Raw genomic sequence first — 15425 nt, 5'->3', positions numbered from 1 at the left:
TCTCTGTGCCCCGGAGCAGGCGGGGGTGGGGGTGTGCAGGCCGGCCAGCCTCCTCCTCCTCCCCACGGCGCTCGTGCTTGTGCGCGCGGGCCCCGGGCTGGGGCCGAGCCTGGAGCCCGGCTGGCCACAGCAGGAGCCCGGCCGGACTGGAGGGTCGAGGGTGGGCAGCAGAGACCCCGCACTGACGGGCTGGGGCGAGCTCTGCGTTGCTTCTCCTCGGCGGCGATCCGATCTCTGTGGCACCAAAACCGGCCTGGCTTGAGAGGGGTCGCACCAGCTACGCGCGGCTCGGGACAGACGGGCCCAAAGGAGCGGACGGCACGCGTTTCCCCTGCGGTCCCAGTGCTGCGTCCTGAGGGAAGGCTGCCGGGTGCTCCTGCCTGCCTCGTGCTTTCCGCAGGCAAGCAGCAGCCCCCGCGATCGGCCTTAAGTCATTCTGAGTTGGCTTCAGAACTGAGGTGGTTTTAAAGCCTGTGGGTAAGGGGCATCTTCCCCGGGCTTTCCCGCAGTCCTGAAGGAAGCAGACTTTTAAGTGTGTCGCTGCCGTTTTTGGATGGCACTTGCCAGACGGGAAATAATGCTGCTTCCCTCATTAGTTAGTGCTCGCCTAGGTAGATGGTTGTCCGGCACACTGAGTAAAATACTGTTTTCAGCTCGTCATGAAATAGCTGCTTTCCCAATTCAGATTTAGTGGACCTTAATTTGCAGAGTTAGGCAGGAGTCTGTGAAGTCAGGGCCAGGATTTGTCAGACTGACACAGTAATTGGGTTTGCTTTGTGGCGGAAAGGTCTTGGGCTGTGCAGCCTGCCCGAGGCAAGTGGCTTTCATGAGCTCCACATGGGCTGTCTGGGTTGAAAATGAAGGTGGAAACTGTAAAATGACCATCTTTCTTGCTGTTGTAACTCTCTTCCATTCTCCAAACTTTTCAGGGACGCGTGCGAACAAAGACCGTGAAAAAGGCTGCCCGGGTCATCATTGAAAAATATTATACCCGGCTTGGGAATGACTTCCACACAAACAAGCGGGTGTGTGAGGAGATTGCCATCATCCCCAGCAAGAAACTGCGCAACAAGATAGCTGGGTAAGGCAGGATTCTGCTCCAGAGAAATCAAAAAACTTTTGCTGTAGAAATACCTCTTTGTTTTACCTGTGTGTGTGGCTCTTGCATTGGTGTGTTGGCTCTTAAAAAATTAGACAACTGTTTTTTCTTGTGAGTTGCATGGAAATATTTTTTTCCCTTTCTTCCTGTCCATTGTGGGTCCCCGCCCCCCAAACTTCTACTAAGCAGTATTCCTGTTAGCCAATTACCTTTGTGGCCAAGCACTAACTAATGTGGATTTATGGAACTGCTGAGGCATGTGCACAGAATTTATGAAGGGTTAAGTTGTAACCTATTTTACGAACTTCTTGTCCAGAATTTGCTACAATAACTTTCCTGAGCTCATTTACCTCTGGGCAAATTGGAGGTGAGAGTGTATGGATCACACCTTAGAGCTGGCATTGGTGTCAGTCATCTGAATTGCTGCTCTGTGTGCATATTCAGAGGAGGAGATGCTTGAGAAATTGATTTACAGCTCTTCATTTGGGCAAAGTCAGAATTGTTAAGTCAGTGCCTCCTTACCCATAGGAGAACAGTATTTTGGAACCAGGTGGAATCTCAAAGCTGTTCGCTGTGTGACTGATGTCTGCTAACTTGGTGTGTCCATTTGCAGCTATGATAAAGTAAAGCCTGAGGGAAATATCCTGGGTTCTAACTGATGCTTAAATCTTGGGGAGGTTGACTAGAATCACTGGGCCAGGAACATTGTTTAGACTTTCTCTGAACCTGCATTCGAAAGTGATTTTTGGCCTTGTCCGTGGCCTGGTCATTGATAGTGCAGGAAGAGGAACATTTGAAAGCTTTTCCCGTGTTTGGAGGGCTCACTGTCATCCCTGCCAAACCCTGTGGCTTTCAGACATTTCTTCTAGCCTCTGTACACTGTCATTCTGCTCTTTCTGTAAAGCAGAACAGTCATGTCCAAGCTGGTTCACAGTGCATCTTTCTGTGAAATGGACATAGTTTTCAGCTGTGAAGTGGCAGGGGTGGCTACAAGCAGTTTTGGTTGTTTAAGTTTGGGGCAGATATGAGGTCCCTGACACCCTTTTGCTAATCTTATGCAGAACAGGAATGTAAACTCAGCTAAGTCTGTTAGTACAAGAATGCAGGGTGCAGAAGAACAGTTTTCTGATGATCTCCTTGCAGGTACGTCACCCATCTGATGAAGCGTATTCAGAGAGGGCCAGTCAGAGGCATCTCCATCAAACTACAAGAAGAAGAGAGAGAGAGGAGGGATAACTACGTCCCTGAGGTAAGATTTTTTTTTTTTTTTTCAGCTGCATTTGGACGCATTTTGGGCCTTTGTCTTGGAAGAGCTGCTCTCCTGTCCTGCTTACATCTGGCTCTGGCAGAGCTGACAACAGAGCCTCCACTAGATGTTTAGTGACCACAAGACATTTGTTCCTGAAAACATAACTGTTTCTGGATGCCCTGTTAGCTGCCTCACCTCTTTTTTAAAACAGTCCATCTGCTGGAGCTGGGACCTGTCACATGGATTGAGGGTGAAGCATACATCTGAAGTACTCCTGGCTTAACCTCAGAAATGCCCTGTTGCATGAAGGAACCAGGCATTTTGGCTTCCTAATCTCAGTTCCTTCTTGCTCTGTGGTGCAAATAATCTCTACTGCTGTTTCCTGTTCTGTAAAACGGGGTGTTCAGCCTGGGCATTGGAGGATGGAGCATTTATAAAGCAGTGTATGCACAGCAGTGCTCAGTACTTTGAATGGCACTGGAAAAATGCATGTGCTGCTCTGCTCTGCTTGTTCATGGAGAGGTGGAATGGCATGGGCTTTCCTGATTTGTCCCTAAACTGGGCAGCAGGAGAGTGTGTTGCTGTTTTGTTCCTCATCATTTCAGTTTTGTTCACCTAGAGCTGTTTAGACCTAACTAGCACCTTGTTGCCTTACTCAGGCTTTTAAAGGTCTCTTTCCTCCTGAACCTGCATTCGAAAGTGATTGTGGTCTTGTGTGTGACCCGGTCATTGATAGTGCAGGAAGAGAGACTCCTGAAAGTCTTTCCCGTGTTTGGAGGGTTTGATCCCATCCCTCCCAAACCCTGTAGCTTTCAGACATTCTTTCTCTGGCCCTGGGGGATACTTGCTGTAACTGGTTTGCAGGAAAATTACATTGGCAGCACCACAGTGTATAAACACTAGGCCTGTGTGAGTAGACAGCTATTCCATCTGGCTTCGGATCCAGCCGCTTTGGATGCCAGCTATCCGATCTGGAGCTCCAGACCGGGTCTCCGCTTCGGAGCTGCCTTGGAGATCCAGCCATAGGGTATAATGGGGAATCGATTAAATATCTATAACTTTGTTGTTTTTTATCTGATTTGGATGAAACTTGCAGGGGTGGTAGCCTCTGCTGAGAGCATGAAGCCTACCAAGTTTCAAGAAGATCAGTGCAGTGGTTTGGGGGGACCTGCACCCCAAATTCCTGAAAGCAAAACTCATGTCATGTGTATGTTACACCACAGGGGGGTGAAAACTTCAGGGGTGGTGGCTCCTGGTGAGGCCACAAAGCCTACCAAGTTTCAAGAAGATCAGTGCATGGGTTGGGGGGAACTGTACCTCAAGCCGTGGACAAGCAAAACTCGTGACATGGGTGACACTGTGTGTTAAGGCGCAGCAGGGTGAAAGCTGCAGGGATGGTGGCCCCTGCTGTGGCCACAATGCCTGCCAGCTGTCCAGGAGATCGGTACAGGGGTTCTGGAGCCCTGCACCTCTAGCTGCTGACGGGCAAAACTCATGTCATTGGTGCTTGTGCAACTGACTGTGTCGGTCTTGGGGCAGTTGATTGTCTGTATTGATTATTTTCTCCTGAAGCTTCCAGTGATATTGATTCAGATTCATAGGTTCAGTCTCTGAATTATCCGAATCATGATCCAAAGCTTTGCACAGCCCTAATAAACACCGTAGTTTGCTGTATGCCGTTTAGTTGAGTCATTGATGCTCAAGTTTGGCTGCATGGCTTGCTTCTGTGGCACATCCTATGTGTATGCGCTGCTTCGTGAGTAGGCTGCAGGGCTGGTGAGATAGTGGCTAGAGACATGGGCTGGATTGTGTCCTCCATTCCTCCCTACTGCTTTATACCTGGCTTATAGGTTTTGTGGTTTACTTGGGAGTAGAGTCACTGTCGACCTTTAGGCCCTGATGGGGAATTACTGAGTGGGGCTTTGTGTCAGCCTTGGGTTGCTTCACTCCTGGCATTCACAAATACCAGAGCTTGCTTTTGTCCCCATTCTGATGGTATACATTTACAGAGACCCATTCATTGATCTCTCCCGTGCTTCTGGCATCTGGAATACCTGTGTGATGTCCTGGTCTTCCCACAAAAAGCCAGACACCTGAATTTGGGGTACTAGGACCCTAGGCCCATCCCATTCAATGTTGTGTCTACTTGCAGTCCCCAGCTCCAGATGCTTCAGAGAACAGTGTAAAGACCCCTCCCCCATAGTCAGGTGCAACATGATCATCTCCTTTGCAAGATCTATCTGTATCAATTGTGAACTGTGTCCAAACTCTGCATTCACTAACCTTCTTACACCTGTATTTCAAGGGCCAGATTTTCCGGTATCAGTGGACAGAGCAAAAGTCCTAAAATACCAGTCTGCTGCTTTGTGTCACTGAAATGGAAGTAATTCCTCAGTACTGTTGTAGCTGTCACGGGATATTGGTTACAAGTTGGGGAATTGCTGTAAGAAATGATAAAATTGCCCTTCAGTGGAGTCTCTTGCAGAACCTGCAGTCAGACTAAACCTATGTCTTGCTTTGCACTTTTAGAATATTAATTTTTCACATGCCAAGGAGCGAGGGTCCTGACTTTCATGCAGAATCCTCAGACAGTATCTGTGGGAACCTGTGGTAAAATGCTGGCTGAACCCTGCCAGTTTCCACATTGGGGCAGATTTACTTGCAGTGAAAGTCTTGGACCTCTTTGGTGTCTTTCTCAGCTCTAGGAACACTGTTAGAGAACCAGGTTATTTCCATGCTCTAAGAAGTTTAATGTATACTCTTTCTGTCACCGAGGTGAGATTAAACTGGGCTACAGCAAAGCATGGCAAAACTTGTAAGCAGATGCTTGTAAGCATATCCCAAATGTTTACAAGTTTTGTCATACATGCAAGGCACATGTGAAGTCACTTCAGGCTGTGATTTTAAAGCACCTAAGGAGTATAAGGTTTTCAGCTTCAGGCTCAAAAGGAGGCACGTAACCTGCTTATGGTTATTTGATTCTTGACATGTAGCCTGATAGTGGTGGCTATCACATTCTTGATGTGTGCGAGTTCAGTAGAACAGTGTTGGCTGGAAATGTAGCTACGCTGTCTGGTTGCTGCTTTGTGTTTGACTTTGTGTTGCTGTCACTGTAAGCGTGGTACTAAAGCCTTGAGTTGGTTGGTCTCAGCTTTGAGGATCTTAAATATGACAAATCTGGAATTCCAGTAATTGTTGGGAAATGAAATAATGAATATGTCCCTCTTGTAGTCTCTTTTGAGGACTGACTGGCAAAAATGGGGAGGGGAGAAATGGAAAACCTTGAAGTAAAATGTAAATTAGTTTGAATGAAGTGGATGCATCAACCACAGCTGAGCTCTTATAGCCCTGAAGGGCAGGAATTGAAAGCCATGTTGTTGAAAACCTGAACGCTCAGCCAAAGGTTAGAGCTTTTCTTCCACGCTTCAGATCTTTCTTTCCTGCTTGCTTAGGACTGGGCTCTCTGTTCATTAATCCTTAAGTGGGTGGTGTGATTGGTATTACTGCCCTGGCTCCTGGGAGGCAGCGGGGTGTGAGGATGAGGGCAGGTGGGGAAAGGCCAGATACATCAGCAGATGCAGCAAGAGTAGTCTAATAGAGCAATGTATTGTCATGGCCAGTGTGAGGCAGGTACATCCTCATGTCATGCACGCAGTTTCCTTCTTTCCATGCAGGCTGGTATTTGGCTCTTCAGCCACAGCCACCTGTTTGAATATGATTGTTTGCAGTTGTGGGGTTTTTTTGGTGGGAGAGGAATGACAGGTTAATAGCCTCAGATGAAACCTAGGTTCAGAAAGTCCCACATGCTATTGTAGGGCAGGAAGGTGGGAAAGATGGCTGAAGGCAAAGAGAGACCCTCAGGACCTGAGAGATCGTATGTAGGGGACCGTGTACCACAAGATGCATGTTTTTGTATGGCAGGGAAGTTGGTGTGCTTCACGACTCTTCCCCACAGTGCCTGTGACAGCACCTGAGGCTTCTGTAGCAATAGGATGTTGTGAGGTGCAGGTGGCAGGATTGTCTGTGCAAAGGTACCAGTCTGAACAACCTGGTGAAGGAGAAACATTAGCTTGTGGCTTCTCGGACACTTTCATAGCATGGACCTTCTGATGTGTTCCCTCCATCTCTGATGTGTTCCCTCCAATTCATGAGCACATGGACCTTCCTGCTGGCAATAGAACACCTTCCCCACCAATAATAATAGTAGATTGTTTCCATGAAAAAAGTAACTGGGAAAATACCTAATGCCGCATAGCAGCTAGGAAGAACAAACGGGTGAGTAGCTAGCCTTCTCAGTCAGCTCAGAGCTGTGGGTTTCCTCTGAAGGGTGGTCCCATACCTTGCTTCAGGTCTCTGTGTTCTACTTGATATAACGTTAGCTAAAATGTTCAGGTCTGGGATTCTGGGGATCACGGAGCTGTTTCTGGCTTGTGTGACATTTAACAAGCTGCATCCGCTTCTCCCTTTTTAGGTCTCTGCCCTTGATCAGGAGATCATTGAAGTTGATCCAGACACCAAGGAAATGCTGAAGCTGCTGGTAAGATTTCAATAGTCGTGGGTAGTTCGTTATTGAAGGCCTTGTCAGGGCACCACTGAGCCCCTCCTCCCTAATAGTTGTATTTTGTAGCTTAGAGTCCCCTCTCGCCCTGTCACTAGTACTTCTTCCTGTCTGCCCCTTACAAAAGGTTGCAAAGAATCTCATGATCTCAGTGGGATTCAGAGATCTGTTGGTGGGTGAGCAGCTGGAGTAGTGTGGGGGGAGGCTGTTGGGTTGTAATCTGAAATGCCTCCCTCGCAGAGGTGGGAGATCTGACCTACTGAGTGTGTAATGGCTCTGTTCTGTGTGTACCTTCCAGGACTTCGGCAGTCTGTCCAACCTGCAGGTTACACAGCCCACAGTGGGAATGAACTTCAAAACACCAAGAGGAGCTCTCTAAATCCATCATCATACTGTCACTTTTCCAATAAACGTGGGAAACCAAGTGTGTTCCCTTGTTCCACTTATTTCTAGATTGTCTTGATTCTTTAAAGAAGAGTTTTGAGAGCTCAGGGATCCTGTGCTCTTAATGGCATGAAACATTTCATAGATTTTAGGGTCAGAAGGGACCTATTAGATCATCGAGTCCAACCCCCTGCGCTGGGCAGAAAGAGTACTGGGTTCAGATGACCTCAGCTAGGTGTTTGTCCAATCTCCTCTTGGTCATCTGTACCCTTCTTCTGTCAGTAATACAATCATAGAAAATGAGGTTTGGAAGGGACCACAGGAGGTCACATCTAGTCCAACCTCCTACTCAAAGCAGGACCTGCCCCAACTAGGTCATTGCAGCCAGGGCTTTGCTGAGCCAGGCCGGAAGTTCTCCAAGGATGGAGATTCCACCACTTCTTCAGGTAACCTGTTCCTGTGCTTCACCACCCTCCTAGTGAGTGTTTTTCCTAATATCCAATGTAAACATCCCTTGTGACAACTTGAGACCATTGCTCCTTGTTGTGTCATCTGCCTCCACTGAGAACAGTCCAGCTCCATCCTCTTTGGAGCCCCTCTTCAGGTAGTTGAAGGCTGCTATTAAATTCTGCCTCTCTTCTGTAGACTAAGTAAACCCAGTTCCCTCAGCCTCTCCTCCAGAAGTCATGTCCCGCAGCCCCTAATCATTTTCATTGCCCTCCACTGGACTCTCCAACTTGTTCACCTCCTTTCTGTAGTGGGGGGCCCAAAACTATCACCTGCAAACTTGCTTAGGGTGCAATCCATCCTATCTTCCAGATTGTTAATGAAGATATTGAACAGAACCAGCCCCAGTTCTTAGAAAGCCCAGAGGTTCCTGGCTAGATGGTTTAGTTGTTCTGCTCAGGGTCATACCAAAGACCAAATCTGGGGGCAGGATGGACTTTTTTTTCCCTTGGGTCACATTAGTATGGACTGGTGGTTTTTGTGTTGTAAGGCATAGTCCTTTCCCTAGGATCTTCTGAGTGGCAGGACACTGAAAGTGCCTTCATTGCCTGCTGCTTTAACCTATGGCATACGATAAGGCACTTTGGGTATTGCTCCTTCTGTGAATATTTGAAGTAGCAATTATGGGGATTCATGTCCCAGGTACATGCTTATATTAAGGCCCATATCTCCTTATAAACAGTGATGCGTAGGGAAGGAGCTAGTGCAGTGATTTGTAGCCAGGGTGCCATAAGGCCCTTTGGAGGGTGCTGCACAATGTTAGTGCTGTCGTGTGTGCAAACACAGGCACATGATTCAAAGATGAGCCCAGAGATTCCTGTTTCCAAGTTCTTTGCGACAGAATTGCCCTCATTTTCTTATAGGCAGATGAGTGAAAGCCAACACCTTGTAGTTTCCAACGGGGTACCTTGGGCTTAAGGAGAAGTTATTGGGCAATATGAAGTTTCGTTTCGACCTGGGAGAAATTTTACAGTCTTTGAATTCTCCTTTGCCTGACAAAGGGCTTTTGGCCCCAAAAGCTTGCAAATAAAAAAAATTGTTTTTGCAACTATCTAGTTAGTTTAATAAAAGATATCACCACTACCCCAAGAGTTTTGTCTGCCTGTGCCTGTAGACCAACATGGCTACAGCCAATGTTCCTTGGGCTTAATGAGTGGTGCCTTGAGTCTAATGAGCTAGTGAACTGGGACAGAGGTGATTGAGGGGTTTCAGCTCCTGCTTTGATGTATGAGGGGAGATGAACTATTATCTCCCAGATATGCCTGCCTTTGTGCCCCAAAGCTTGTAAAGAAATTTTTTGAACTATTTAGCTGGTCTAATAAAAGATACCGCATCTACCCGAAGAACTTTGTCTGCTTATGTCCTTAGACCAACACAGCTGTAGCCAACACCCCTGCCAGGCACAGGCACCTGCAGCCGCAGTCTCATGAGTATAATATCCAGCCACCAGAGGGTGGTAGGGTGGAGCTCACTCTTTGAGCCTGTGGAAAGCAGCATATTCCCCCCGCACAGAGGTTTAATCTGCTATCCTTCCTGGTAGCTGTGTCCTGTCCCTGGGAGAGAGGTTGCCAGACCCTTTCTGAAGCCCAGTAGCCAGTCCTGAAAGCTGCGTAAATCGACTGTTGATGCAATCATGAACATGAGTTTACTGAGCGGTGGTTTGAGGGCTTGTCTGCAGGAAGCTTATACTGGCACAGACAAAAGGTGAATGCAAGATGCTGTAGTTACCCTGATACCAGGCCCTGTGAGGATTTGGTTAGGCTGGAATTAGTAGTGACTTCTGGTTAAGTTTGCTCCTTTTTGAAGGGCTTTGAAGGTTACATGTGGAGGTGGTGGGGAGGGCAGGGAAAGTCACTTGCTGTAGAGCAGTGGGAGCCAACCTTTTGGCAGGTGTTGCCTAACTCAGCCTTGTACCTTCCCCCAAAACCGCTGATGTCTCTCCCCTGCTCAGTCTTCTCTGTTTTCTGTTTTCTGCCCCCTCCTCAGTCTGCCACATGTCAAATGCAGAGGCTGCCTGTGCCAATTGTGCCATCCATGCCACAGGTGGGAACTTGCTGGTGCTTGCGAAGCAGCCCTGGAGCAGTGTGCAGAGCTTGCTATATCCCCTTCTATGCAATAGTATCCATCCTGTCTGCCAGGTGGACCCTAACACTGCACCGCGCCTCCTCCTTGGGCCTTAGTACTGTCCTCTATTACAGTCGTGACCTCTTCAAGAGCTCTTCAGTCTGCTCACCACCTCAGCCATAAGTGCTGCTTTACACAGCTCCATCCTGCTGCTGTTTGATGGGAGATTGTGCTATGCCTAGGCTGCTGCTTGCAGGCTTATGGAAGGAGGTATCTGTCTACCTTTCTCCCTCTGAGGCCAGCAGCAATGGGGGAGAAACAAGTTTCTTGATTATTGATGGGCATAGGGAGCAGCTGGGCAGTGGTGTCACTGTACGTTGATGTTGTAGGCAAAGGAGTCATTTTTGTCATTTTTGGTTCTCAAGGTGGAGATGTGTCCTGAAAGGCTTAGGTGGAAGGGTTGGTGGCCAGCAAGGAGTCTGGAGGCAGGAAGGGTTGAGAATAGCGCTAGCTGCATTCAGTGCACTCTGTGATGGAGACTGTCATGCTTTGTTGGCTGCCATCCTCATTTGCAGATTGTACAAGCAGGTCCCTACAGTTAGTGTGAATCAATAAGGTTTTTTACCTGTCCTTGATGCCCTCCCATTAGATCTTCCTTGCAGGCTCATTACTGTGGTGCTGCTACCATGCACTGAGAAGAGTGAGCACATGGCTGAACCGTTTCCAAACACCCCAACTTTAGGCTTATCTTATGTTGCCATTTGCAGTGAAACACACCGGTAGGTTCTCAGACTCTGTGCATGGCTTCTTGCCCCATAGCCCTCTCTTCCCCTTGACAATCACTGTCCAAGATCTGCCCTGTTCTCATAGGCCTCTGCTAGCAGTACTGTGTGTAGGATGAGAGGTTTCAGGGAAGGTGCTGAGGTACTTGTAAGTCTGAGAAGGATGTAGAGGACCAGACACAAATATAAGAGACAATCTGAACCATCTCTACTTCTATGCACTTGCATGTGTGCTAATGCTGTCTTCAGAGGGGTTAAAACTGGTCCATTATTTGTAAAGCTCTTTGTTTCTACACAGAGACAGAGTTATGGAGAGTGAGCTCCCATGTTAGAAACCCACTTGGCTGGGACGGTTCAGTCAGGGATGATCTTGTCTTGAGCAGGGGGCTGGACTAGATAACTTCGTGAGGTCCCTTCCTTCCTATGATTTCTATTGTTCATAGGAAATTGAGGATACACCAGTAGCATCAATGGGATATGGGTACCCAAGGGGAGATGCTTCTAACACTGTTACTGGAGATGATAACTTAAGAGTTCAGCAATTCTGAACTGATTGGGCCATTTGCTCCCGGATCAGTTTGGGAACCTCTGACCTGTGTTCCCAGCGGAAGCTGAGACCTGCCTGTCTTTGGCTGAGTTCTGACCTCAGTTTTGGTTCATGTCCAGTCAATTCCAGCGAAAGAAGTGTTTGGATTCGTGGTGGAAACCCTCTGGCTTTAACAGTGGTAGATGATTCAGAAACTGTTGCAAGGTGAGCTGCCAGTCTCTAGTGACACAAATTTTGCTGGGAGATTGGTGAACTTGGGGTTAGCTAACTAGGGGTGACAGTGCTAGAAGGCCTACGAGTCCCATAGCACTCCGCTGAGCTCTGTGTTAGCTTCACTTGCCTGCATTGCAAAGAGAGGGAGGTCCAATGGTTAGCCCTACCCTAGGGGAAGGAAACCTGGCTTCATTTTTTGCTGTGCACCAGACTTGTGCTTCCTGCTCCATCCTGACCTGCACAGTGAAGTGCTAATGCTGCAGCCCCTCAGCATTGCTACAAGGATAACCATGTTAACAAGATGATGAAGTCTCATATATACCATAGACAGGCTTCCCACTTCCTCTTCCTGAAGAACCCGTAGGGTGTGTTCTCTCTTCCTCTGGGTGTTACACAGGGCCTCAGTTACTAAACACCTGTTTATAGTAACCATTGTGGACGTCGGTCTGGAAAACTGCCCTAAGGTGAGACTCTCTCCATAAACAGCAGCTAGTTTTGGGCATGTAGGCAGGTGAGTGAGCTCTGAGCAGGGAGATTTATTATTTCTGTCCTCTGGTACATTGTCTGGGTTTTACTTCTGTCTGCTGTGGCTGTTGAAACTAGCTGCCCTCATTATCTGTCTTGTTCCAATATGGGCTGGGCAATTTGGCTGGGACTGATTTGTCTACCGCTTGGTCAGCCTGGTAGCTCCAGATGTCCCTAACAGATGGGGGCTTGAACTGCTGGGTGAAATCCCCTGACACTTTGTCGACTCTAAAGCCTTGCTCTGGGGCAGCAATCCCACAGCCCAGCTTGCATTACCTGGACTGGGAAACTTCTGTTAAAGATGGAGGGTTTTCACCATAGACCCCTCACCTTGATCCATACGACACAGTTGCTGCAGTCATTTACCCCTGATTTTACCCCCTAGCAAGGAGCAAGTACAGGACTAGCTGGCTGCCTGCTTGGAGATGCTATTGCAGCACCTGGCCAGTAGGTGACAGCAGAGCTGGTTTTCATTGAGGCTGAAGCTGAGGTTATAGCAGGGGCGGGCATTTATTTTGGGCAGAGGGCCACTTACTGAGTTTTGGCAAGCCATTGAGGGCCGCATGACAGGCAGCCCAGGGGAGATAAATATTTAATTTTCTAAATTTTTTAGGGGCTCCGCGGGTCAATTCTCTGTTGTGAAGAACTCGGACCACACCAGGGCAGTACTTTCTTAACGTAGTGGATTCTTATTTGAAAACTTTGATTTTTGTCTTGGGAATCATGTTTGCACACCTCACGGTGCCAACATTGTGCTGCACCCTTGAGAGGATCCCAGAGTTACTCCAGTTGAAAATCGCTGACTTAGGGAGCAGCGGGGTGCTCCAGGAGACACCTGATCTAGCCAGGGTGTCAGGAGGCAGAGCTCTGTGTGGCACAGGCTGTGACACTGAGTGACTGGTGCTGATGCCTCCCAAGTGCTGTGCTAGAATGGAGCAAGGGACTGCTGCCTGATAGGGATGGGACTGTGTGGGCCTGGCTGGGGACCCCTGCCCCTCTACTGGCTGGTTCAGGGTGGGACCCAAAGCTGGCTGCTGCCAGAGGCCCCTTCAGCACCCCGGGGTCCACAGCAAAGGCAGCAGGTTGGAGGCGAGGTGTGGGGGGGAGCCCCATAGCCTAGAAAAGCACTTTGGACTGTGTTTGTGTGTAGGGTGGGTGTCCCACATCCTGGCCTTGGTGTTGCCCTGCCCAACCTGCTTTTCATGGAGACCAGGGACAGCAGCACCCACAGCTGGGATGGGCCTGCGCAGGCCATTCTCCAAGCCACCAAGGTCAGCCAGGCAGCCCGCAGGGCCCGGGAAACCCAGGAAGAGCTGGAGCAGATCAGGACACGGGTTGAGCACGTGAGTCAATTGCCCTCCCACCACAGGCATCCATGCCCTGCTGTGAGACTGCCTTCACATGGGGCTCCCAGCAGCTCCCTGTGCTGCTCAGCCTCTCAGTTTTGGCTCCTTGCCCCTGGTTCCAGCTCCAACTGCTGCTTCCTCACAAACTGTCTGATGTTAAGGAGGCATCCTCCTGCACTTCCTGAGTGCTTGGCTGGTAGATCATGTGGGACCAGCAGAAGCCCTTCATTCTCTGTTGCCTCCCTGCTTCCAACTCTTGCTCTTGTGGCCATTTGGCAGCAGGATAGAGCCCAGCCTGAACAGTGGCTGCATTTCCTACGTGACCCGCTGTAGCCTAGTTCCTCGGGCAATACCTTGGTCCTGGGGTGGGGGCATGGGGCGTGCTTTGGGCCCAGTGGTGCCCTGAGCCCTGTGCTCATTAACTCTTCTGCTTGTACCAGATGATCCAGGCCTATGAACGCAGCAAGCAAGTCCCTTTTGCCCCACAAGCAGCCACTGAGGTGGTGGAAGACGTGGTGAGTCGGGCACAACTAGTCACCCTCCCCCAATCTGTCATGCCCTCCTCGGGGACAGGAGGGTGACACAGCTGCCAGGTTCGGCCTGCTGGCAGGCAGCGCTGGCACTAAGTTGGAATGAATTCATGCCTGGCAGCACCCATTTCGAGACTGGCAGAGAGGCTGGTGCTGGGTGAGGATCATTATGGACAGCCCTGGCAGGGAACCTGGTAAAGGGAAGAACTCCAGCCCCCTTCGTTGAAGTATGCCAGGCCCCTGTCCCCCCTGCTACCAAAGCAGCCAGCTGAGTACAGTGCAGTCCTGGGGATGGAGGTTGGGTGTGAGTGGGCACTAGGGTGGCTGGGCCTGACTGGTCTGGGCAGAGGGTGCGTGGCCCAGAGCTCCTTGCCTCGTCCGTTCTCAGCTGTTAGGTGCTCAGGAGACATTTGCCTTGAGCACTGCCAGTAGGCAGGTTGAGGGGGGAGTTGTTTCAGGGCTCTCACTGGGCAAGGGAAAGTATTTTAACTAGGAGAAGACCATGCGTGGGAGCAGGGTGGACCCCCATCAACCAGCAGGGTGCTTTATGAAGGCTGTCGCTGTCCCCAGCAGCCTTCTGGACACTCCTGAATCCCAGGCAGGACCCCAAGATGTTGGGAGCCTGAGGTACATGTCTGGGGCTTTATTTAACATCTTGCTGGCTCTGAGGTGACGAGGCAGACCCGCTTCACGTGCCATCTCACCCAGCAGTGGCTTGTGAAGAGAAGAGATGGGATGCAGGCGCTTGTCCCATCCGGGGAGTCTCCCAGTGTGAACCAAGAATCGAGCATCCCCAAAGGCTGAGACCCTGGCCAGGACGGGAGCAGCCAGCCAGGCCCGGGTGGCTGTAGGGGCCTGCGTGGGGATCACTGAGGGCTGGGTCCGCCTTGCTGCCGAGGGAAGCCAGAGTCTGTGTGGTTCACAGTGGGCCTCTGTCCTGCATCCTCAGGAGCAGCTAGAGACCGTCCTGAGTGACCCAGTGAAGAAGAGGAGATACCAGCAGCAAGTCACTGTCTTCATCGTGGGCTACCAGGAGTCTTGTAGGCAGCGCCACACTCTCCTCCACCAGCTGCAGGAGGTCAGGCAAAGGACTTGGGGTGGAGCAGGTGGGAGCATGGGGCACCCAGGGATGGACAGCAGCTACGCTAACACGTGGAGAGGGGCTGGAAGGGGGGGAAGCAAAGGGCACAGGGGGATGTGGTCCCTGTGATGCCTGGGACCTAGGCCAACAGGGCTTTTCCAGAGGGTAGGACTCGAGGGGTGAGTGACCCAGCGGGCGTGACTCGCGCGCTCTCAGTTCTTCAGCTGCTCAGCGGAGCTGAGCCTGGGGCAGGAGAGCCACGTCCTGACAGACGACTTCACCGTGCACATGGACAGCACAGCCCACAAGGTAAAGTCCACAGCTGTCTCAGCCACCCCTCCGCAAGAGGTGCTGTTGCCCCATGCCCAGCCACTTGGGAGAGAAACTCCCGTCGGTCCCCTGCACCGTGCAGACCATGCCAAATGAGCCAGCAACCCCCCAGCTGCTGGAGGAGCAAGTCCACCTCTGCAGCCATGTTTCTGCTGCATCTAATTGGCGCTCTCCACCCGTGCTCCCCCTGTAGCCAGGAATCATTCCTGC

At 50.2% G+C, this 15425-nt stretch overlaps 2 protein-coding genes and 2 non-coding genes across 4 annotated transcripts in view; all 4 read left to right on the top strand.

Annotated features, from left to right (window-relative positions):
• The window catches only part of RPS17 (ribosomal protein S17), an 8723-nt gene extending 1371 nt beyond the window's left edge, over positions 1 to 7352 (top strand). The window contains exons 3-7 of the mRNA XM_025192041.1: positions 266 to 400; positions 930 to 1081; positions 2243 to 2348; positions 6820 to 6885; positions 7205 to 7352. Of these exons, the coding sequence (XP_025047826.1) occupies positions 266 to 400; positions 930 to 1081; positions 2243 to 2348; positions 6820 to 6885; positions 7205 to 7285 (540 nt within the window). The 3' untranslated portion in view covers positions 7286 to 7352. The remainder of the gene's footprint in view (positions 1 to 265; positions 401 to 929; positions 1082 to 2242; positions 2349 to 6819; positions 6886 to 7204) is intronic.
• LOC112548037 lies at positions 1824 to 1958 on the top strand. The gene has a single exon (XR_003091845.1). It is a non-coding gene; the product is annotated as a small nucleolar RNA SNORA71 (small nucleolar RNA).
• LOC112548036 lies at positions 3034 to 3167 on the top strand. Its single transcript, XR_003091844.1, has one exon. It is a non-coding gene; the product is annotated as a small nucleolar RNA SNORA71 (small nucleolar RNA).
• A 3975-nt stretch (positions 7353 to 11327) lies between the features above and the next one.
• LOC112548035 (golgin subfamily A member 3-like) overlaps positions 11328 to 15425 on the top strand; it is an 11570-nt gene continuing 7472 nt past the window's right edge. The window contains exons 1-5 of the mRNA XM_025192040.1: positions 11328 to 11394; positions 13079 to 13271; positions 13715 to 13789; positions 14754 to 14882; positions 15102 to 15194. Coding sequence (XP_025047825.1) covers positions 13131 to 13271; positions 13715 to 13789; positions 14754 to 14882; positions 15102 to 15194 — 438 coding nt within the window. The 5' untranslated portion in view covers positions 11328 to 11394; positions 13079 to 13130. The remainder of the gene's footprint in view (positions 11395 to 13078; positions 13272 to 13714; positions 13790 to 14753; positions 14883 to 15101; positions 15195 to 15425) is intronic.

Source organism: Alligator sinensis, unplaced genomic scaffold (genome assembly GCF_000455745.1).
Source record: "Alligator sinensis unplaced genomic scaffold, ASM45574v1 scaffold900_1, whole genome shotgun sequence".
Classification (NCBI taxonomy): domain Eukaryota; kingdom Metazoa; phylum Chordata; order Crocodylia; family Alligatoridae; genus Alligator; species Alligator sinensis.
The sequence above is the reverse complement of the archived record's forward strand: the minus strand, read 5'-3'. Positions and strand labels throughout refer to the sequence as shown.